This window comes from Martes martes, assembly GCF_963455335.1.
Source record: "Martes martes genome assembly, chromosome: 18".
In the NCBI taxonomy this organism is placed as follows: domain Eukaryota; kingdom Metazoa; phylum Chordata; class Mammalia; order Carnivora; family Mustelidae; genus Martes; species Martes martes.
Window position 1 is genome coordinate 39,364,009 of NC_137906.1, and position 20,635 is coordinate 39,384,643.

Sequence of the window (20,635 nt, forward strand, 5' to 3'; positions counted from 1 at the left end):
CGTCACATGCGCGGCTTGCAAAGTAAAACTGCCCCCAGATACAGGCAGTTCTTGGGGCTTCCGGGAGTTAGTGACAAGCACAGGGCGTGGCCTTGGACGACGAGTGGACCCTGTGCCTTCACAGCCGCCATCGGGGCCGGTGTGCAGGCACCTGTGGGCCTACGGGGGGGGGAGCTCAGGCTGGGACACAGGGTAGGGGCACAGGGTGGGAGGATGGTTCGTGGGACAAGAGTTGCAGGATGGAGGGGGACGGGGTGAGGCAGGAGGGCACGTGGGGCAGCAGGGGCGGGCGGCGGGAGGGGGGTCCGCGGGAAGGGGGCAGGGGATGGCACGCAGGAGGGGGATCGTGGGATGGGGTGAGGGGCCGGGGGGGTACACTGGGTGGGGGGTGGGGGGGCGTGGGCAGGGGGGGCACATGGGGCAGCAGGGGCAGGGGGACGGGAGGCGTGGTGCTCACCCCCTCGCCCACACAGACATCCAGTACCAGCAGAACTTCTATGCGTGGAGTGCCCCGGGGGTCGGCAGGTTCGTGACCTCCATGGCAGCTTCTGGATTTGCCTACCTCAGCCTGCTCTTCCTCATCGAGACCGACGCACTGTGGAGGCTCAGGACCTGCCTGTGTGCCTTCCGGAGGAGGCGGGCGCTGGTGAGTGGTCCCGGGGCCCCCGCACTCCACCTCTGGCCTGGGCACCGGAGGCCGCAGTGCTTGCCGGCAGCTGGCCTCGCCGGTCCCGGACCCCTGGGGCCCCCACGGGCTCCGTCTGGGCAGAGGCTGTCGGGCCGGCCGCCCTCGTGTGTGTCACGTCCGTCCCGTTGCACAAGCGAGCCTGGGGAGGAGACTGCGCTGGCCAGACACGGGAACCCAGGGCAGGGTGGCCACTCTGACCTGTGAAGACCCTTCCGACACGGAGCTTCTGTCCACGTAGGGCAGACTCCCGCCCCTCAGCCGACGCTCTTGGCCATCTGGGTGCGTCCTGCACCGTCCTTGCTTCTTGGCGGTGTGCTTCTCCTGGGTGCTCATGTCAGCCCTTAAGTCCCCCAGCCGTCCTTGTGAAAGCCCGAACTAGCACACCCGCGGTCTCAGAGACCCCCGCCCTTTGTCCCATGGAAAAGAACTCCCTGACCCGGAGCTCAGCCGTTGCGGTCTTTTTCCGGAACAATTAGACGGAAGCTCGGACGTCAGCACCTCCTGAGGACCAGGACGTGGTGGAGGAAAGGAACCGGGTCCTGGCCCCCAGCATGGACTCCTTGCTGGACACGCCGCTGGTTATCAAAGAGCTGTCCAAGGTCAGGCGGGCCTCCCCACACGGGCCCCGGGCACGCCCCCCGGACTGCCTCCAGGCCCCAACACCTGGTGTCCTGCAGGTATACGAGCAGCGGGCGCCCCTGCTTGCCGTGGACAAGATCTCCCTCGCAGTCCAGAAAGGGGAGTGTTTTGGCTTGCTGGGTTTCAACGGAGCTGGGAAAACCACGACTTTCAAAATGCTGACGGGAGAGGAGACCATCACATCTGGGGATGCCTTTGTCGGGGGCTACAGCATCAGCTCTGAAATCGGGAAGGTGGGTGCAGCCAGGGAGGTGGGAAGAGGGGGCACCATGGAGGCAGGGACAGGGCTCGTTTCTGGCTCACAGTTGCACAGCCGGGGAACGAGGCGGTGGCCAGGGGCCAGAGCGAAGCAACAGGGAGGAAAGAGAGAGAGGACAGGAAGATAAGAGCCCCAGGCCAGAAGGACCCTTGCCACAGTGTCTCTCTGAGAAGCCACTTCTCTGGCCCCAGGGCCTTGGCGCTCGCAGCACTGTGCGCGGTCCGTGTGCACAGACCAATCGTGAGTGTGCCCTGGGCTGCTCGGACCAGGCATTCCACTGAGAACCAAAGCTGGGTGTGGTGTCAGTGACATCGTGGCGCCTGCTGCACAGTGAGGAACCCTGGCCGCAGCCCGTGAGCCCAGCGAGGCACGGCCGGGTCCACCTCTGCAGAGGGTACACGGTGCTCTGGGCCCCCGGGTGTGGGTTTCAGGGCCTCGCTGACGGAAGGGGAGAAACCACGGGGGCCTGTCCGCCAATGGGTCGCCCCAGACCCATCTGCTGGGGGAAACCCGGAGGAGCCCCCGCTGACCCCTGCACCCCGCCTTCAGGTGCGGCAGCGGATCGGCTACTGCCCCCAGTTTGACGCCCTGCTGGACCACATGACAGGCCGGGAGACGCTGGTCATGTACGCCCGGCTCCGGGGCATCCCCGAGCGCCACGTCGCCGCCTGCGTGGAGAACGCCCTCCGCGGGCTGCTTCTGGAGCCACACGCCGACAAGCTGGTCAGGACCTACAGGTGCGGCTGTGCTCGGCCCCGCCCCAGGTGGCGGGCACCTCCGTGTCCCGGGGTAGAGTTGGAGTCTCCCCTCCCGCAAAGCTGGGGGCAGCCGAACGGGTCCGAGGCCAGAGCTCCCACCCGCTGTTCCAGGATCAGATGGGGCTTCACCGGCGTGAGCCGGGCGGTGCAGGGTGAGAGGGCCTGCGTGCCGGTTCCTGCCCCTGGGACGCACGGCCAGACCGGGGGGATGTCAGGCCCCTCGGGCTCTGGTCAGCACAGACAGTGCTGCTGTCCTCTGTGTGGGTGTGGACGTGAGCCCCCTCAGCACGGCTTTCCTTGGACCCCCAAAACCACAAGGTGGGCTTCCCAGGCATGCTCCCCTCATTCCCGTTCCCCGGGATGCTCTGGGGTCGTGGGGCCCAGTCTGATGCTGGGACACGGGGAGCCCGTGCTAATTGCGAGCCCTGCGCTCCGGGCGCCCCCCTCTGCTCCCAGCGGCGGCAACAAGCGGAAGCTGAGCGCGGCCATCGCCCTGCTCGGGGAGCCTTCGGTCGTCTTCCTGGACGAGCCGTCCACCGGCATGGACCCCGTGGCCCGGCGTCTGCTCTGGGACACCGTGGCCCGGGCCCGCGAGTCCGGCAAGGCCATCGTCGTCACCTCCCACAGGTAGAGCCGGCGTCTCCGGGGGTCGGTGGAAGAGCGGGGACGAGGGCTGGCCGGGTGGGGCCGGGGGCACAGAAGGCCTGTCCGCGGCCGGTTCGGAGCCCGTGAGGAACGTGCCCCGCCTCGCCATGCGGGCCCCTCTCAGAATGTGGGAATCAGGAGAGGTGCGATCCGGCCGTGGACACCGGCCTCTCCGCGGGAGCCTCCGTCGCGGAGGGCGGGCGTCGGCATCCCCTGCCCCGTGTCAGGCCTCCGCCCCTCTCCCCAGCATGGAGGAATGCGAGGCCTTGTGCACCCGGCTGGCCATCATGGTGCAGGGTCAGTTCAAGTGCCTGGGCAGCCCCCAGCACCTCAAGAGCAAGTTCGGCAGCGGCTACTCCCTGCAGGCCAAGGTGCGGGGCGACGGGCCGCGGGAGGCGCTGGAGGAGTTCAAGGCGTTCGTGACCCTGACCTTCCCAGGTGACGGCCACCACACAGAGGGACTCTGTGCCTCAGCCCTGCCGAGCCCCCCCACCCCCGTCCCTGACCCCTGGGAGGAGGGTCGTGACTCCATGGTCGCAGGCCCTCCGGGGAACGTGGTGTCCTCTCCGTGCAGGCAGCGTCCTGGAAGATGAGCACCAAGGGATGGTCCATTACCACCTGCCCGGGGATGACCTCAGCTGGGCCAAGGTGAGCAAGGCCCTTCCAGCCTAGCTGGGGCTGAGCAAGGCCCTCCCGGCCATCGCTCCTTCTGTGGGCTTCCGGGCTCCTTCCGAACAGGAGTCTCTTACGGTTTATGCTCTAGCACGCATCCTACAGTTTGCCAGGTTCGGAGATTCGTTTGAGTCAGAAAAAAAGATGGGTGCCAAAAAGGAAACTGGCCCAGAGAGTGTGCCCAAGGTCGCCCTGTGAGCTGGGGAGATCCGGGGATGCCTGGCCCCCGGGGCCGGCTCAGGGCGCACAGCCCCCCACCTCCCCCCGGGAGCACGGCTCGCCCCGTCAGGCCCACTCCCTGCAGTGGCCTGGGGCCCGTCTGGGGCAGGGCTAGGACCTCTGGGAGCCTTACCCCCACCCCCCGTGGCCAGAGCACTCCCAACCAGGCCCCCCGCCCCAGCTCCTGGGCTTGTTAGAAGCTGTTTCCTCGCTCCCACAAGGTGTTTGGTGTCCTGGAGAAGGCCAAGGAGAAGTACGCCGTGGCCGACTACTCCGTGAGCCAGATCTCCCTGGAGCAGGTGTTCCTGGGCTTCGCCCACCTGCAGCCGCCCGCCGAGGACGAGGGGCCCTGAGGAGCCGGCAGGCGGGGCGCGTGGCCGCACAGGCGGGCGTCCTCCCCCTCCGAGTTCGTCTTATCCTGCACCTTTACTTCCAATCACCGTTTCTATAATGGACACGAGAATCAAGGCACAGTGGGGACCAGGGCGTCGGAGCCCTCACGCTGGCAATCAGCATGCGGACGTCCATGCCCAGGGCAGTCGCCAAAGCCCCTCTCTGGAGTGCGGGACCCAGCACGAGCAGCCCAGCAGCCCGTGTGGGTGAACCTCGGGGTCTCTGGGCAGAGAGCCACTCGGGGAGGGGCTGCGGCCGACCTGGGGGTTGCACGAGGCGAGCACCGGCGACACCCCTCACCTGCACACGCACGGAGCCTCCCGTGGGATGACGCAGGGAGCCAGCAGGACAGCAGGCAGTGGGGCTCACCAGGTTGCCCGGAACGGAGAGCAGGTTGCCTGAGGCCGCCCACGAGGGAGGTGCTGGCTGTGACTAGGCTCCGTCGCCTTGGCTTCCGGGGGGGCTTGGGAGTCGCTGCTCCACGAGCGTGCGCTCAAGGCCGGTCAGGGCTGACCCTGCACCCGGCGCCATCACACCAGCGTCTTCCAGGGTTCATGGGCTTGGAGAGAGAAGGCAGTCCTTCCTGCCCGAGACTAGCTTCTGGAGAAGCCACCAGCGCGAGGCCAGTTGGGGACCACTGCGGGACCGAGGGGCCATCTATGGAGGATGCACCTGACACGTGGTGACTCTGTCCAGAAAATAAAGTCCGGGAGGGAACACGACCGCAGTCTGTATGGAGGGTCTGCCAACACTCACTGCCAGGAGGCCTGGCAGCCAGACCCGCAGGGACCGGAGTTAGACAGCCCCCCACCGGGTTGGCCATCCCCACCAGGAGGTAGGAGCCCAGGGTCAGGGTGAGCGGGGCAGACCTGGTGGGGTGGGAGGCCTCTGGCCCTGGGGCCACTCCCAGCATCGGGCAGAAGAGCCTCCTGCCTCAGCTCCCTCCCTGCTTATTTATGTATCCTTATTTCTGACAGTTTTTAGAGTTTTAAATTTATTTGAGATAGACAGAGTGAGTGTGCACACAGTGGGAAAGGGAGAAGCAGGCTCCCGCCAAGCAGGGAGCCCGATGCGGGACTCTACCCCAGGACACTGGGATCACGACCTGACCTGAAGGCAGACACTTCACTGACTGAGCCACCCAGGCACCCCATTTCTCAGTTTCCTAAATTTCCATGATTTTAATCTCTGCTGTCTATATTCTCTTGGAATTCATAGTTTCAGAGAAGACTTGTCCTGTCACTTTGTTCTCTAGGACAGGCTCTTGGGCTTTTTATCAGTCTCTCCGAGCTCAGGAACACTGCAGGCTCCAGGAGCTGTCTCTTTGCTTTAGAATTCCTTACCCCCTCATCATCCAGTTTCACGTTATAAAACATAAGCCCGGTGGTGGCTGGGGTCCTAGACATGCTCCAGGGGAAGCATCTTCTAGGAAGTGGCTCCCGTGGGGTTGGCCAGGCCCCCTGGGGTGGGGGGGCACAAGCAGTGTCCCTACTGCTTGCTTTTAAGCCTGTGTTAGAGATTTAGAAAATTGGCGTTTTCTTCCTTTGTGGGCATGAGGAAAGGCATTCGAGACTGAAGGAACGGCACCTGCGAGGCACACCCCCACTGCAGTCAGCTTGCGTTGGTCCAGAGAGAGGCGGTTCATCTGACGGGGGCCCAAGAGGGAGAGTGAGGGCTGCAGAGACGGGTAGGAGGAAAAGTGGCCGTGGTCCTGGTCAGGCCCTTCTTAGGAAGACCACCAGTGGCTGGGGAGAGGGCAGGGCAGGGCAAGGCTGAGCAGCTGCAGTGGGGACCCGAGGGGCCAGCGTGCCGCAGTCGGGGAGAGCCCGCAGGGCCTGGGGTGTCTGTGGGAGGAGCACGGAACTGGGGCAACGGCAGTCAGGCAGAGGGGACCCCAGGCATAGCAGGAAGGGACATCCCCAGGTCCTCTGCAAGGCTGCTGGACACCAAGCACAGGAGCTGAGAATCCTCGAGGAGCCAGGAGTGAGGCCTGAACCCCCTCCTCCCCAAGCCTAGCTGGTTTGGTTTGAGCTGGGAGATGGGGAAGGAGCCACAGGCACACAGCTGACCTGCTTCATCCCCCAGCCCCAGCCCACCCCACTCTCCCCCAAACCTTGGGGCCAGAAGGTCCCCGGAGAGGAAGAGAGGAAGAGGTCGGGCCCAAACAGCTGCTGTGTCTGCTAGACTCCTGTCCCTCCCCCGCAGCAGTCAGCAGACCCCAAAGCCAAGGTCATGCCTACCCTGCCCCATGCGGTGCTGGGTGGGGGGACGCTCCCAAGGGGCTGACACCCACACGAGAGCAGAGTAGGTCTGTGGAAAGCCCAGCCCCATCCAAAGGTGTGCCTCAACCAAACCACACACAGCGGGCTTGAGGACGGTCTCTCAGCATGACAGTGGTGCACAGAATGTGGCCTGGCAAGGGAGGAGGGGGCAGAGCCTGCTGGATGCAGGCCTCAGGCTGAGCCCCTCCACTGCCTTCCCCGTGGGGATCGCCAGGCAGCAGGCAGCGGGTCGAGGGGTCCCCACCCTGGCCACAGAAACAGCTCCCGTGGGAGGCAGGCTGTGGCGGGCTGGTGGCCCACACCAGAAGGCCCAGCCCCACGTTTAGGAAAAAACACGTATTTATTTCTCTGCCAAGTACAAAGTCCAGAGAAGGCAGGTCTGGGGATTTCATCACCATCTGCGCCGTCCAGGCGGAGGCTCCCTCCTCAAGGTCCTTTCTCAGGGTCAAGGTGTCCCTGAGGCTCCAGGCGGGATTGGCAGGAAGCAGGACCAGCAGGAGGGCGCAGCTCCCGGAAGTCACGTGGGCTGTCCATGGTGCCCACACACTGGCGTGGCTGCACCGGGGGCAGGGAGCTGGGACGCGCCGTCTCGTATTTAGTTGGGGAACCCAGACAGAAGCCAGGACACAACCCCAGCCTCCACCAGGACTGCAGTGTGCAGCCTGGCATCCTGGGGGGGGGGCACCTGACGTGCCCTTGTTGCCCACCCAAGCCGCTGAGAGCCCACCTCACTCAGGAAGCCCCACAGCGCAGCAGAAGTGACCCACTCCCTGCCCCCCAAGGAGTGTCGGGGCCCTTTGGCTGCAACGACACAGGCAAACTGGAGTGTTTTGCCGGGCAAATGCCAATCCCAGGTATTCGGGGCAGGACTCCAGGGGGAGCCGAGGTCAGCCATGTCTCGGGGACCCTCAGCCCAGTCGGACGAAGCGGCTGACAGGACTAAGGCTGACGCGGGAGTGAGCCAAGGCCGGCACCTGGAAGGAAGGCTGGAAGGTTGCTCCGAAGGTGGCCACAAGCTGCCTGGGGATGCCACACACCCCAGCTGGTCCGGCCTGCCTGGCCCGGACCCGCGTGAGCCCGGGCTGAACTCCGTCCATTCCCTGACTGCAGAGGGACGGCAAAGTCCCGACGCCCCAGACCTGAGGCCTGCAGGGCGGGAGCCCAGAGACGGGAGGCGAGGGTTCCGAGAGACCGGCAGCCACACCGCCTGCCAAGGCAACTTGGCTGCTGCGTCTACAGGCACCCCGTGCCAGCTGCTGTTTCAGCTCCCTTCTGGGGACCCGCGTGACACTGATGGGGTAAGCTGGCTGGGTCCTCTGAGACCCCCACTCCCACGCAGACTGGTCAATGTGAAGGGAGGGCCACCTGGGCTCACCCAGAGCCTGTGGCCACACCAAAAGCCCGAGCCTTACCTGCACACAGAGGTACATTCCTGGGTAGACAGCCTGGGTTCCACCCGGCCCCAGAGGGGCCAACCCCCACCCACTGCTGCATCAAGGAGGCGGTCCACAGAAGTCCTAAGAGGTCCCCCAAACACCAAGGTCAGGACAGGCTGCTCACGCCACCCTGCAGCTGAGGCCAGCAGGCCCCGTGGGATACCCCGCCCTCCAGACACGAGGCCCCTTCCCGCAACCCCGGCTCAGGTCCAACTCCAAACCCTGGAAGGTTCGACTCCCTTTCCCAAAGGAGGGCAGAGCCACTGGCGTTCCTGCAGGAGAGGACTCGGGGCAGGTGGGCCGAGAGGCTACCCGAGAAGGGGCAACAAGCCAGACGTCTCGGCCCCCGCAGCCCTTCAGGAGAGCACCAGGAAGCAGGGTGTTGGGGCCCGGGTGCCACCCCTGCCGGACAGGCCCATATGGCCTGGCCTCAAGCAGGCACGAGGAGGAGCCGAAGATACAGGGTCGGGCCCGGGGAGCGGGGGCCCTGCCTTCCTTCCTCGACACACAGGGCTGCCCAGGCCCCGCTCCTGGGGCCCGGCCTACACCCCTCGGATGCTGGTGTCAGATGCCTGGAGACGCTCCAGGTCAACGGGCTGCGGATGGCGCGACGGAGGCCCTGGGAGCAGGACCGGGGGCCAAGACGGCTTAGCTGCAGCGAACACCGCCGCAGGCCCTCACTGCACCGAGGGCTGCGGCACACCAGCCTGCCTGCTCTGTATCCAGCTCTGGCTGTGGCCCACCCCGTCCCCCGTGACCGCCCCCCTCCCAGCTCTGGTGTCCCTATCCTTGACTTCCCTGGGGCAGAGATGAACACAGGGCTTCGGGCATGAAAACCAGCACAAGCCCCCCAAGCTCACTGCCCAGGAGCGCCTGGGGGAGTCCGGAGTTGCCTGCCGGCAGGAAGAGTAGGAATAAGCTCAGGACTGGACACCCCGCACCTTGGAGACACAAGCCTAGAACTGCAAAGGCCTCCCCACAACTCCAGACCCTCAGTGGTGGTCTGGCCCTTTAAGGCCCAGCCTGGCCACCCAGAGCCGGAGCCCCTTCCTGGGCCCCTTCAGGGGAGGCAGGCACTCACCCACTCAACCACACAGAAAGGGGCCAGGCCTTGGCGATCCAGTCCCTCTTGTAATGCCTCCCTCAAGGTCACCAAGCCCTCACCAGCTTCCTGACGCCATCCAAACGGCTTGGCTATGCGGCACCTGGCGGGGCCACCGTGCCCCTAGTGTGGGGACTATTAGCAATAGATAAAAGAGCCTTCTTGGGGTGTCTGGGTGGCTCTGTGGGTTAAAGCCTCTGCCTGCGGCTCAGGTCATGATCCCAGGGTCCTGGGATCAAGCCCCGCATCAGGCTCTCTGCTCAGCAGGGAGCCTGCTTCCCTTCCTCCCTCTCCCTGCCTGCCTCTCTGCCTGCTTGTGATCTCTGTCAAATACATAAATAAAATCTAAAAAAAAGCCTTCTTGACGTGGTTTACAATGGAATGCAAGGCCTGGATGGCCCACCATGACCTCCAGCACAATCCAGGCTACCACTAAACCCTGTGTCTCAGGTGACCAGCCTCCAAGGAGAGGCACTGCAAAGGCCATCAGGCCCATAGAGAATGGAAGGCAGAGGGGACGTTCTGATTCCAAAGTGAGGGCAGCCCCACATGCCAACAGGTGGCCCTTGACCCTGGGAGGGAAGTGAGGGGCTCAGGACACTGGCAGAACCAGGCCTGGGGCTGGCTGCCGGACACCCTCTCTGTAGGACCCCTGCCACACCCCCGCCATCAAACCTGGACCAAAGACCTTCAAAGGTCCCCAAGGACCCAGCATCCCAGCCCTGAGGCCCCAGAGCCTTAGTAGGTTGGCACAGGGGTAAAAGAAGGGGCAGCCAGAACTCTGGAAGGCAGGGGCCGGGGGCCACCAGTTTTAACTTCTTACGTTTCTTCCAAACACATTCTGTTGATCTTCAAAATGCCAAAAGACAAGATGCTCAAGTTTAACGTTCAACAGCTGATAACACACTTGATAGCAAAAACTTATAATATTTAGAAACAAATGTGATTGAACTTCTGTGTCTGAATAAATCATGCTTTAGATTTAACATAAAACGTGTTAAAATTTATATGCGTGCCAAGTTATATCACTTTAGCACATTTTTAAAAAGCACAGGCAGCTGTCAGCCCAGCTGGTGGTGTCCCCACCGCCCTCTCGCCATGGTGGGGTCACTGGCCTGCTCCCTCCCCACCCGACGGTGTTGGTGCACCCTGGGCAAAGGCTCTGCTGGGTCAAGGCCCTTCAGGCAGGCAGAGGGCAATGACTTGCAGACAGCATCTGCGGCCCAATCCATCCATCCCTGGTCACCAAGCGGCAACCCCGACACTCCTGTCCCTGCCCTTGGCAGCTAATCCATCTCCAAATCACAGGGCTTCCTTCCTCCAAAAGAGATCGGCTCTCCATCTGTTCGCTTCTCTTCCTGGATGCACCTACCTGTTCAGACAACGTCTGGGGCGGGGCGCCCCTTCCTTCCACTGAGCCACCGAGTAACGGCCGCTCGCCAGACACGGGCGGGGACACCTCGCTGAACAAAATCCGAAAGCTCTGGCCCTCTCGGCGCCGGGATTTACTCTCCCCAGCCTCCTGCCTGGGCTCGGGGCCACTACTTTGCCAGAAGAGTCGGCCTCCCTGCCTGCACGGTCCGCCGGCCAGGGGGGTGACGCCTCGCGGGGATGCGGCCCCAGCACCGCCCTGGCCTGCGAGCCGCCCCCCGCCCCGGCCTCCCCTCGCTTCTTCCCACGGGCCTCGGCGCCGCTGCACCCGCCATTCCCTCTGCCCGGCGCGCCCTTCCACTCGGGTCTCAGCCGCACGGCCCCCTGCCCAGGCTCAGGACCCGGCCGAGCACCGGCAGTCCGCACACCTCGATGGGGTTTTTGACCTCATCAACCCGTCCCTGCACCCGCCCGGCCCCTGAGCCGCCTTGCGCCCTGCGGGACCCAAAGCCGACCACCAGGGGCCGCCGCACCCGGTCCGCCTCGCCCGCCCAGCCGCCCCGCGCGCGCTGCAGCGAGGTCAGGGGTTGCGAGGCAGTGCGCACGCGCAACGGGTGGGACGGGGCCGCGGTGGCGTTAACTCCCTCCGCGCCGGCCCGGGAGCTGTCCGCGCGGCGCGACCCTTCGGAACGTGGCCAGCCAACCATCTGCCGGCCCCATGAAGCACGCACTCAGCCCCGGGTAGCCCCAGATATGTCCCCAGCGAGGGAAGTAGAGGAAGAGTCCCCGACACGGCTCGCCAGAAACGGCCCTGGCCCTTTAACACTCCCCTCGCTCGCTCCCATTGGCTGAGGTGCTTTACGTCATCGCCGCGCGCCCGACAGCGGCGCCTTCCCGCTCCCGAATCCTGACGCCAGAGCGGCGCCGGCCTTAGCGGCTGAGGACAGCGGGAGGAGGTTGCGGCGGCGGGAAGATGTAAGTTGGGGGAATCCGACCCCATCCGAGCTTCGGGGGTCGCCCGCAAATCTCGGCGGGGCGCGTGGTTGGAGCCGGCCCGCTCCTCGGCCTCTCGGTAGGCCCGGCAGCCTGGCGGCGCGGCCGCGGCTGTGAGAAGAAAGAGTGTGGCCCGGGGCGGGCGGAGTGGGAGGCGCCGAGGCCGCGGCCCGGAAGTGGTCGGGGCCGCGGCGGGCGGAAGGGCGCTTCAGACCGTCCCCCCTCTGCGGCGCGCCCGGCTAGGCCCGCGGGACTCGGAGCAGCCGGGAGCGCGGCGTCCTCCTTCGGGGCTCTGCGGCCGGCGTGGAGACCCGGGCCCGCTACGCCAGGCCCGGCGCCTGGACTGGGGAGTTGTGAGTGAACGCGGACGGGGGCGGCGGGGCGGAGATGCTTTGTGGGGTGCGGTGGAGGACCGTGCCGTGGTCCGGACGAGCCCCGGGGACGCGGCCGTTCCCTCTCCGTTCGCACGGCTGATGCGGAAAACGCGCTCGGAAGCGGGGAAGTGCTCTGCAGGGGGGGCCGGAGCGCCGCCGGCTCGACGTGTAACTAACTGTTCTCTCTCTCTCCGGCTGTCGGACGCGCACCTTTCCGGAGGATGGGGGCGGTGACCGAGGCCCGGTGCGGTGACCCGAGCTTGTGCGAACAGAGCGCCTCGGTCTCTGCGGTCTAGCACGCGGCCACGCCCGGCAAAGCCCGCTCGCCCTGTGCTCCTTGACGCCTAGGGTTGGCGCATCCCGGTGGTGCTCGTGGGCGCGGGGGGCCGTGGGGCGCGGGGTGGGGTCCGGGAGTGTGTGCCGCGCACCGGGGCCCCGCGAGCCTGCCGGCCCGCGGCGATGTCCATGCCCCACGCGGGTGTTGGGAGGGCCTGGTGCGGGGCGGGGGGTGACTGTCTGCCCTGGTTGGCGGTGGACGAGATGACCTGGGGCCCATGGGTGGGTAGATCTTCACCGAGCGCCAGCCGCATCCCTTAGCTTCCGTGCCCACCGTGGCTACTGGGACATTCGGGATGTGCTGTGGCTCGCGCTGTTCCCGGGGACAGTGCTGCACTGGGTGAGCATTCAGGAGGTCATGCGGGACTTGGGACACAAGCGTTTGTGCGCAGGGAAAGCTTCCAGACACGGAGAAGCCTCCCTTTCTTCCGACACAAGCTGTAACCAGGTGCCAGGTTTGGTAACCGTGGACGTGCGGGAACTGCAATTGTCCCTGTAACGCTCAGGAGGAGGGGGGCTCAGAAAGGTTCTGTGACTTACCCCAGGTCACACAGCAGAGCTTCGAATCAGACAGGCAGAGTCCACGGATTCCTACCCTGAACTGAACTCCCTCGTTGTCCAAGGCCACTGACCTTGTCCGCCCAGTGTTGCTCAGTACCTGTGGGACCTCCCTGTTTTAAGGCAGAACATGTAAAAGGTATTGCCAGCCCGGGGAAGAGCAGCAGAGGGGACTTTCTGCTTCTGCTCTCATTAGATCGCCCAAAGCTGGCCTGCCTTCTTGAGTCACCACGTTCTTCAGCATTCTGGGCACCCTCACCGGTGGGGAAGCAGGAGCCCAGGTGCTCGCTTGTCTGTGTTACGTACAGGCTGTCGAGGAAAACAAGGTAGAAGTGGTCGACACAGCCTCCCGGGGTCTTTGCCTGCAGCCCAGGCAGACTGTGAGAAACCTCACTGGAGATGCTGACGGTCGAAGACCCCCCCCAGGAGACAAGGCACAGAGCGGACTAGTACTTTGTCGTATTACGGAGCACGCGCCACAGTGTGGGTGCTCCGTTAGACCTTAGGAGCTGTGTCCTCGGATTCCAGTGCCGCCTCACACACACACACACACACACACACACACACACACACACACACACACGCTCACTCACACGCACACTTTATTTTGGGGTAACAGTGTAAACATACAGAAAGGTCAAAAGAATTGCACAGCGGACCCCTGCATAACCACCACCGAGATCCTACAAGTCACATTTCTGCCGTATTTGCTTTATCCTATACCAAACCACCCACCAGTACGTTTCTGTTGCATTTTGAAGGAAACAACAGACTTTGACGTATTTTTCCCATAACACTTCCATATGCATTTCATTAACTGAAGCTCAGCATTGGCATTGACTGCTTTCTAACTTAACTATTTTACTGCTTTTTCAGTGTTCGTATGGGACATTTTATTTGCTCGCATTTGGGCGTTAAGTGTTTTGATGCTGGTACCTGTCACTTTTGAAATGGGTTTTGCTTCCAGTCATCATATATCCAAAGTGTCCTACAAGGAAATAGAACGAGAGATCTAACCACACCAGTAATCCTAGCAGGAGAGCCAAGCTTGGCTTTTTTTATGTTCTGCATGCAAATGTGGTGTTGCAGTATTTCTAAGGGGACCGTAGAGGGCTTATCAAATTAGGAGTGAAAAACAGGTAGTATGCTCCCTGTAACCTAATAGTGACAGGCACCGCCACCGCTTCCTTAAGGAAAAGACGATGAGGTGAGGTGAGGGTCTACTGGGGGGGGGGGGACGTTCCCCGAGGAAATGGAAGCGGTCCCTGTATATTCCTGGCTTTGTGGACGCTCGCTGCTCCCTGTGTTCGCCATCTTCTCGTGTGCTCACCTTTTGACTGCAAAGTGGATTGTTGCCTTGCCAACTCATTCACTCTGTAAATCCTTTTATCTTGTTATTAGGCTGCACTTTGGCGTAAATTGCAATCGATTAGGGATCGTTTCTCAGACTCGAGTTAGAAGTGAGAGTTCAGATAAGTGAGGCCACCATTGCTGCTTTGAACACCTCAGAAGGGGAGAATGGATTTATCAGGAGTGAAAAAGAAGAGCTTGCTAGGAGTCAAAGAAAATAATAAAAAGTCCAGCACTAGGTAATCCTTCTGTCAGACTTTTCTAGTGCTACTTTGGGGGTGCTCATGACTAGGGACCCTCAGAAAGGGGAAGAGCGGAAATGTCTTACATGTTACGGTGACGTGTCCTAAGCCACAGACCATTTTGCTCTGTGATCCCCTGGGATCTCGGTAGCCCTTGGGATCCCCTTTTGGGTAGTGTTGTTTCCGGGTTTGGCCAGAGGGGCATGCAATCTCACACTCTTCCTCACCATCCAGGGCTCCTTCTCCTACCAAACGCAAAGATCGCTCTGATGAGAAGTCCAAGGATCGCGCGAAAGATAAAGGGGCCACCAAGGAGTCGAGCGAGAAGGACCGCGGCCGGGACAAGACTCGGAAGAGGCGCAGTGCATCCAGTGGGAGCAGCAGCACCAGGTGGGAGCGGGCAGGGCGGGCACCCGGCTGGCCCCTCTCTGTGGCCGCGCCCATTTCCTTGCCACACGGCCGCGCAGGGTGCTCTGTAGCCTCACTGTTTACACAGAAAACACTTCGAGCTTGTTAATCAAGGCCCATATTAACGCCAGACCAGTTTGGGTTTGCCCCGGTTGTCTGTGGAAAGTGGTGCTTGTTAAAGAACGGGACATCTCGGGTATATGTTTCTCTCAAGTACTTTTTCATTCACACTCATGATTGGATTATTTTAGCCTAAAGCTTATTTTTATTTCCGTTGAAAACCAGCCCGGGGCACCTGGGTGGTTCAGTGGGTTAAAGCCTCTGCCTTCAGCTCAGGTCATGATCCCAGGGTCCTGGGATCGAGCCCTACATTGGGCTCTCTGCTCAGCGGGGAGCCTGCTTCCCTCTCTCTCTCTCTGCCTGCCTCTCTGCCTGCTTGTGATCTCTGTCTGTCAAATGAATAAATAAAATCTTTTAAAAAAAGAAGAAGAAGAAAAGAAAAACAGCCAGAATCCCTCGGCAGCGCCCTTCCAGGCTGGGTTGGTGCTTCCGACCTGCCAGGCCATATCCGTACTTCCCAGTAGGCAAGGCTTCTGTATCACTAGGAAGTCACCCCTTCCTTTCCTGTCACTGCACAGTGAATGCTGTTTCCCGTCCCCACCTAGAGTTTTGGCCGGGGTTGGGGGGCGGTGCGGGGGGAGATACCATGGCCTCTCCCTGAGGAGGGAGACATTGAGGCTTGAAAATAGGACAGGCTCTTTTTAGAAGCCTGAGCACGTGCAGGCTCGTCTCGTGGGAAGAAACGCTGCCATCCCCTGTTGCCCATGACACCTGCGTCTCGCTTGTCAGGTCCCGGTCCAGCTCTACCTCCAGCTCGGGCTCCAGCACCAGCACGGGCTCCAGCAGTGGCTCAAGCTCCTCTTCAGCATCGAGCCGCTCCGGAAGTTCCAGCACATCCCGCAGCTCCAGCTCCAGCAGCTCCTCTGGCTCGCCGAGCCCTTCTAGGCGCAGGCACGACAACAGGAGGCGTTCCCGCTCCAAGTAAGCTCCCTTGGGAGTGCCTCGGTTTGGGGGGTATTGCTCCCAAATTTGCGAATTATCTGGGAACTTACTTAAGTTTGCAAACAGAGGGCTACAGTTACAGTTGCTGTAAAAGTAGACCTCGAGAGGAGGGTTTCTGAAGCGGAAGTAACGTGAATATGCGTGAACCGGTAGAGAAAGCTTCCGTATAAAAAACTCACTGTGGCAGTTAGCAACCCCACTAACAGAAATTTTGACTTGACAAGTTGTTGCTGGTGTTTCGTTTTTCCATCAGATCCAAACCACCCAAGAGAGATGAGAAGGAAAGGAAAAGGCGCAGTCCTTCCCCTAAGCCCACCAAAGTGCACATTGGGAGGCTCACCAGGAATGTGACCAAGGTGAGGGTCCTGGTTCCACCTGGTGGACAGTAGGGCATGTCTCTTCTGCAGATATTTTAAATGGAAAACTAGAGAAGCAGGCCTCAGCCACAGGTGAACTGAGAACAGAGGCTCTCAGAGGACTGGCGGGATGTGGTGCGTCGAGCAGAGCAATAACTCCTTCAGTGGGGCTATTCTGTGTGAGAGACCTACCCCGGGTGCCAAGGTGTAGTCGTCGTATGGGGACTTCTCAGCTCCCATGGGGTAGTTGTGGGTGTGCCTCAGAGTGACCCTTCCTTCCTCTAGGACCACATCATGGAAATATTCTCCACCTATGGGAAAATTAAAATGATTGACATGCCTGTAGAAAGGATGCACCCCCACCTGTCGAAAGGCTACGCGTACGTGGAGTTTGAGAACCCCGATGAAGCCGAGAAGGCACTGAAGCACATGGATGGAGGTGGGTGACCCTGCCGGCCCTCCGCCGGGCTCCCGTCCCTGCTCCCTGTGCGGCACCAGCTGCCGGCCGCATGCAGGGACCTTAGAACCGGTTTGCAGTCTGGAGGCACATTGCAGTCTCCCTGGAGCTCTCTCGGGTTCCGGTTCTTAACCAGGGGGTGTGTGTTTACTGAAAACAAGTTTTGTGGGACATTGTTCTTGGAAAAAGATCAGCAGATATGAATACATTAGCATTTTGAGAATTTTCCAGTCTGTGAAAGCTTAAGGATGAAATGAAGCGGGTTTTGTTTTGTTTTGTTTTTAATAAAGACTGCGTTATGAGTGAGTAATGAAGCATTTGGCTTTTTATACGGGAGTGTTTCCTTCCATTTTTCTCGGAGAGTCATTTTCTATTGTACCAACATTTCAGCATTTTTAGGATTACTTTGCTGGATCCACACATTCTACCCATTTCCTTAAAGCTTGTATCTTAACTGTGATACTTGCAGCCGTTCTGTAGGGCGCAGAATGGTTTTAACCGCACTTGAGCACCTGTGAGTAGTTTGGGACGGCCACTTGTCATTTCGTCTTCAAGTCAGTGTTTTAAGGAGCTTAGAATTTGTCTCTGCCCCAGCTTGTTGCTGTTGTAATCTGGACAACCAGGGCCAAGAGCCAGGACCGTCTGTGGCACGCTGTGGGCTGCCAGGCCACCTAGGGAGGAGAGTCTGAGCACCCCAGAGCCTTGGAGGCCCCGTTACACATGCCGAAGAAAGCGCAGCTGTTCGATGGGTAGCTGCCCTCGAGCCTTGGTAGAGGTGGATGTTAGGACACTTCACTTCCACTAAGCTGACTCTCTTTCAGTCTCCTTAAATATGCTGTGGCCCCCCCGGGCTCCCCACAGCAGTTCTTGACCTTGTGAATCACACCTTCGTTTTGGAGATCTTCACTCACACATCTTTCAGAGTTCGAGCACTTGCTAAAAACCCAAGGACACCGGCCACATCCAGGGTGTGCATGGCTGTACACATTCCACATATTGCAAGCCTCTGGTAGGACTCGAGTATGTGTCCACATACTGTGCTGCGCACCATGAACAGGGGCGCTGGCCAGATTGGTCCTCACTGCTGGGTGGTCGGTGCCTGTGAAGTTCCTGATTCGGGCTGGCTTTGGCAGTGGGCCAGGGCGGTGCCCCCCCCCCCCGTGGGGGGAGGGTATTAGGCTGCATTTAGTTAAGTCTTTCGAGTGTGTTCTGAACACAGGTTCACGTGCCTAAGTTACTCCCTCAGTACCTCTGCTGTCTCCTTGACAGGAATTGAGAAGATAAAAGAACCTTCCACCCTTTAGAGGCACACGGGCCTGTGCTTGGTGCCCTGAGCAGTCCCTGGACTGGGGCGAGCGTGCGTGCTCCCCTGGGGTTCCTAGGTCTGCCCGTGCCTTTCTTCGCTCTTTCTTTCTGAGGCCCCAAAGATCCTCCGGCTTCCGTCCTCACTATTCTCATTCAGTTGCATTCACACGCCTCGTTTTTTGGCCTAAGGCACTTTTTCCAAACTCTTAAGCCAGACTTGACAGCTGAACCCTGTTTTATTTTGTTTCCGCACCCCCAGAAGTCGTTTCTTCCTCCTGAGCTATGATGCGTTTATAGCTCGTCCAGAAATGTGGGTGCCGCTCATCCCTGCCCCCACCTCCACCGCCAAGCTCTTGTGGTGTGGTGGCCTAGTTACTACAGTGCCCTCGTGGGGGCCCAGCACCCTGAGGCCACCTTCTGGTCTCCTGGGACGTACTAGGTGAGGGGGCTCTTACAGCACAAGAGAGGACCAGGCTACCTGGTTGGAGGCCACCTCTTCAAGGGCAGCCTTTTTTGAGTTCTTAAACTTCACCCCCCATCTCAGTCCTGCGGAGCCCCCAGAATGTCCCCACTCCCCTTGCCGGTCCCCCTCCACATTGTTCTGGAGGAGGAAGTTCAGGGTCAGGACACAGTCCTCCCCTCATTGGGTGGATTCAGGTGTTCACTTAGGTGCTGCTTCCTCTTGGAGGTGGTTGTGCATCAGATGCCCGGGCATCCAGATGGAGTTCCCAGTGAGGGTCCGTGATCCCCTGCAGACTTCCTGATGAAACCTCCAGTAGTAGTAACTGTCATATTTCTGTGACAAGTTTCGTTCCCCTGTCCTTGCTTACCATGCTAGGCCTACAGCTGGCACGGGCTGGCCTAGGCTGTAGGGGCTTGTCAGATATTTTGTGACTTGATCCCTTTTTCAACAGGACAAATAGATGGCCAGGAGATCACTGCCACCGCTGTGCTGGCCCCCTGGCCTAGGCCACCCCCCCGGCGATTCAGCCCTCCTAGGAGAATGCTGCCACCACCTCCCATGTGGCGTCGGTCGCCCCCACGGATGAGAAGAAGGTAGGTCGGTTTGGAGTCCTATAGGGCACTGCTTGGGGCCGGTGTAGACTTGTTCATTTTCAAACACTGTGATGGTGAGGTAGACCTCACTCAGCCCTGCCCACCCCCGTGCTCCACGCGGGGCTCATGCTGTCCGTCCCAGCGGGGGAAGGGGGAGCAGGTCTGCTGCTGGAGGGAGGGGCAGGCCCAAGGTACAGCCCTGCACGTCGCACCAGTGGTCCCTGGAGTGCAGTTCCTCTTCCCCTTCCTAGCTAAGAAGACAGGAAGGGTAGGGTGCGTGGCTGGCTCAGTCGGAGAAGCGTGGGACACTCGGTTTTGGGGTTGCAGGTTCAAGCCCCACATTTGGTATAGAAATTAAATAGGCAGACGTTAAAACACACACAGGAAGGGTCAGGAGAGGGGGTTGAGTCTGCGTCCTTGGCAGAGGCTAGAGGCTGGCCCTCCTCTGCTAGTGGCATTGAGCTGCCAGCCCTTTCCGTGGTCCTTGGGAAAGGGGTCTCCACGGCACACACCCTGTTCCTTCCCCGCGGCTCACTGTCGGAGCCGTCCTGACTCATAGCAAGGAAATGTGAAACCTTACAGGATTGTTCCTTCAAGAAGCCAGCTTTGCCCCTGCTGTCCGGGACGTCGGCCTCCGTGTCTCATGTGGTCTTTCCTCTTCCCACAGGTCCCGCTCCCCGAGGCGCAGGTCCCCCGTGCGCCGGCGATCTCGCTCCCCCGGCCGCCGCCGCCACAGGAGCCGCTCCAGCTCCAACTCCTCCCGATAAGCAGGGCCCCTGGAGCTCTGCACCCTGTGACTTCGATCCCATCCACTTGTTTTGTCCCTTCTCTAGCCAGAGGAGGGTTGGTAGGAAAGAAATTCCTCACTCAGGGCGGGCTTCGAAGGCAGCAGCTGAGACGTCTCCTCTGACGCAGACTCGCAGGGGAGTGCTGGCGGTTCGGGTCGTGCCTATAAGAATGCCCTCCAGTTTCTGGCTAGGAAGCTCCCCCGTTCCTAAGAGAGTCCCTCTGGTGGCCAAGCCAGCAGGGACAAAGCAGGGCTGCAGGTGGTAGGGTGGCTCCAGCCTGGGCGTGGGGCACCTATTTCATTTCCACAAATGCCTGGAGGCTGGGCTGGGGGCCGGTCCTGCCCTCGCGTGTGGTCTGCAGGCTCGCTCGGGAAAGGCCGCGCTGGGGTGCGGCTGCCGCTCCTGCTCCCCGGCCCTGCTCCCCTGCTCAGGTCCTCGTCCGACACCTAGGGTCCACCAGCCCAGTTAGTTCCTGGAGATGCTTCTGTGTCCACGTGTACTCACACGCACACCGCCACACCCCCTCATCTCTGTCATCACAGACCCCCCCTGCCGCAGCTCTTAACGGTGGTCTTGCGGGTTACATTGGCAACGTGTACATTACTTTTTTTGGCTTCTATTGTACAGTCAGTACTATAAATCTGTTGTTTCGAGTTTTGTAACTTGTAGCATTTTGGGCGCTGTTGTGTTTGTACTTTGTTGTGTAGAGTGAAGGGATTGTGTTGAATAAACAGGATTAGAGTACAGAGGAGTCCTGGCTTCACCGCCTCTTTCGTCCGTGGCCTTTCGTCCGTGGCCGCAGAGACAGCTTCAGCCTCGAGGCAAGTGACAACACATGACTACGTTCTAGTTTGGTGCCAGAGTCTGGTTCCAGAGTCGCACCTCC

At 60.9% G+C, this 20,635-nt stretch overlaps 2 protein-coding genes across 5 annotated transcripts in view; both read left to right on the forward strand.

The window, feature by feature from the left end:
• Positions 1–5,493, forward strand: part of ABCA3 (ATP binding cassette subfamily A member 3) — a 30,407-nt gene extending 24,914 nt beyond the window's left edge. For both annotated transcript variants that reach the window (XM_080830470.1, XM_080830471.1), the window contains 8 exons: positions 474–646; positions 1,165–1,287; positions 1,366–1,560; positions 2,136–2,323; positions 2,801–2,971; positions 3,237–3,427; positions 3,564–3,637; positions 4,102–5,493. In XM_080830470.1, the coding sequence (XP_080686596.1) occupies positions 474–646; positions 1,165–1,287; positions 1,366–1,560; positions 2,136–2,323; positions 2,801–2,971; positions 3,237–3,427; positions 3,564–3,637; positions 4,102–4,233 (1,247 nt within the window). In that variant the 3' untranslated portion in view covers positions 4,234–5,493. The remainder of the gene's footprint in view (positions 1–473; positions 647–1,164; positions 1,288–1,365; positions 1,561–2,135; positions 2,324–2,800; positions 2,972–3,236; positions 3,428–3,563; positions 3,638–4,101) is intronic.
• A 5,574-nt stretch (positions 5,494–11,067) lies between these two features.
• On the forward strand, positions 11,068–20,500 carry RNPS1 (RNA binding protein with serine rich domain 1). 3 transcript variants are annotated; one of them, XM_080830842.1, is made up of 9 exons: positions 11,380–11,439; positions 11,701–11,810; positions 14,127–14,314; positions 14,552–14,707; positions 15,575–15,766; positions 16,041–16,143; positions 16,429–16,582; positions 18,820–18,961; positions 19,629–20,500. In XM_080830842.1, the coding sequence occupies exons 3-9, from the start codon at positions 14,244–14,246 to the stop codon at positions 19,726–19,728; spliced, it is 918 nt and encodes a 305-aa protein (XP_080686968.1). In that variant the 5' UTR covers positions 11,380–11,439; positions 11,701–11,810; positions 14,127–14,243; the 3' UTR covers positions 19,729–20,500. The 3 variants fall into 3 exon arrangements, with proteins under 3 accessions (XP_080686969.1, XP_080686970.1, XP_080686968.1); XM_080830843.1 differs by lacking the exon at positions 11,701–11,810 and having other exon boundaries at positions 11,068–11,439; XM_080830844.1 differs by lacking the exons at positions 11,701–11,810; positions 14,127–14,314 and having other exon boundaries at positions 11,238–11,439.
• The last annotated feature ends 135 nt before the right edge of the window (positions 20,501–20,635 follow it).

Excerpts from the sequence above, each read along its gene's own strand:
- RNPS1 (XM_080830843.1), top strand. The coding sequence starts at position 14,244 with ATGGATTTATCAGGAGTGAAAAAGAAGAGCTTGCTAGGAGTCAAAGAA. Across the intron at positions 14,315-14,551 it reads AATAAAAAGTCCAGCACTAG|GGCTCCTTCTCCTACCAAAC; the intron begins GTAATCCTTCTG and ends CTCACCATCCAG. Across the intron at positions 14,708-15,574 it reads AGTGGGAGCAGCAGCACCAG|GTCCCGGTCCAGCTCTACCT; the intron begins GTGGGAGCGGGC and ends CTCGCTTGTCAG.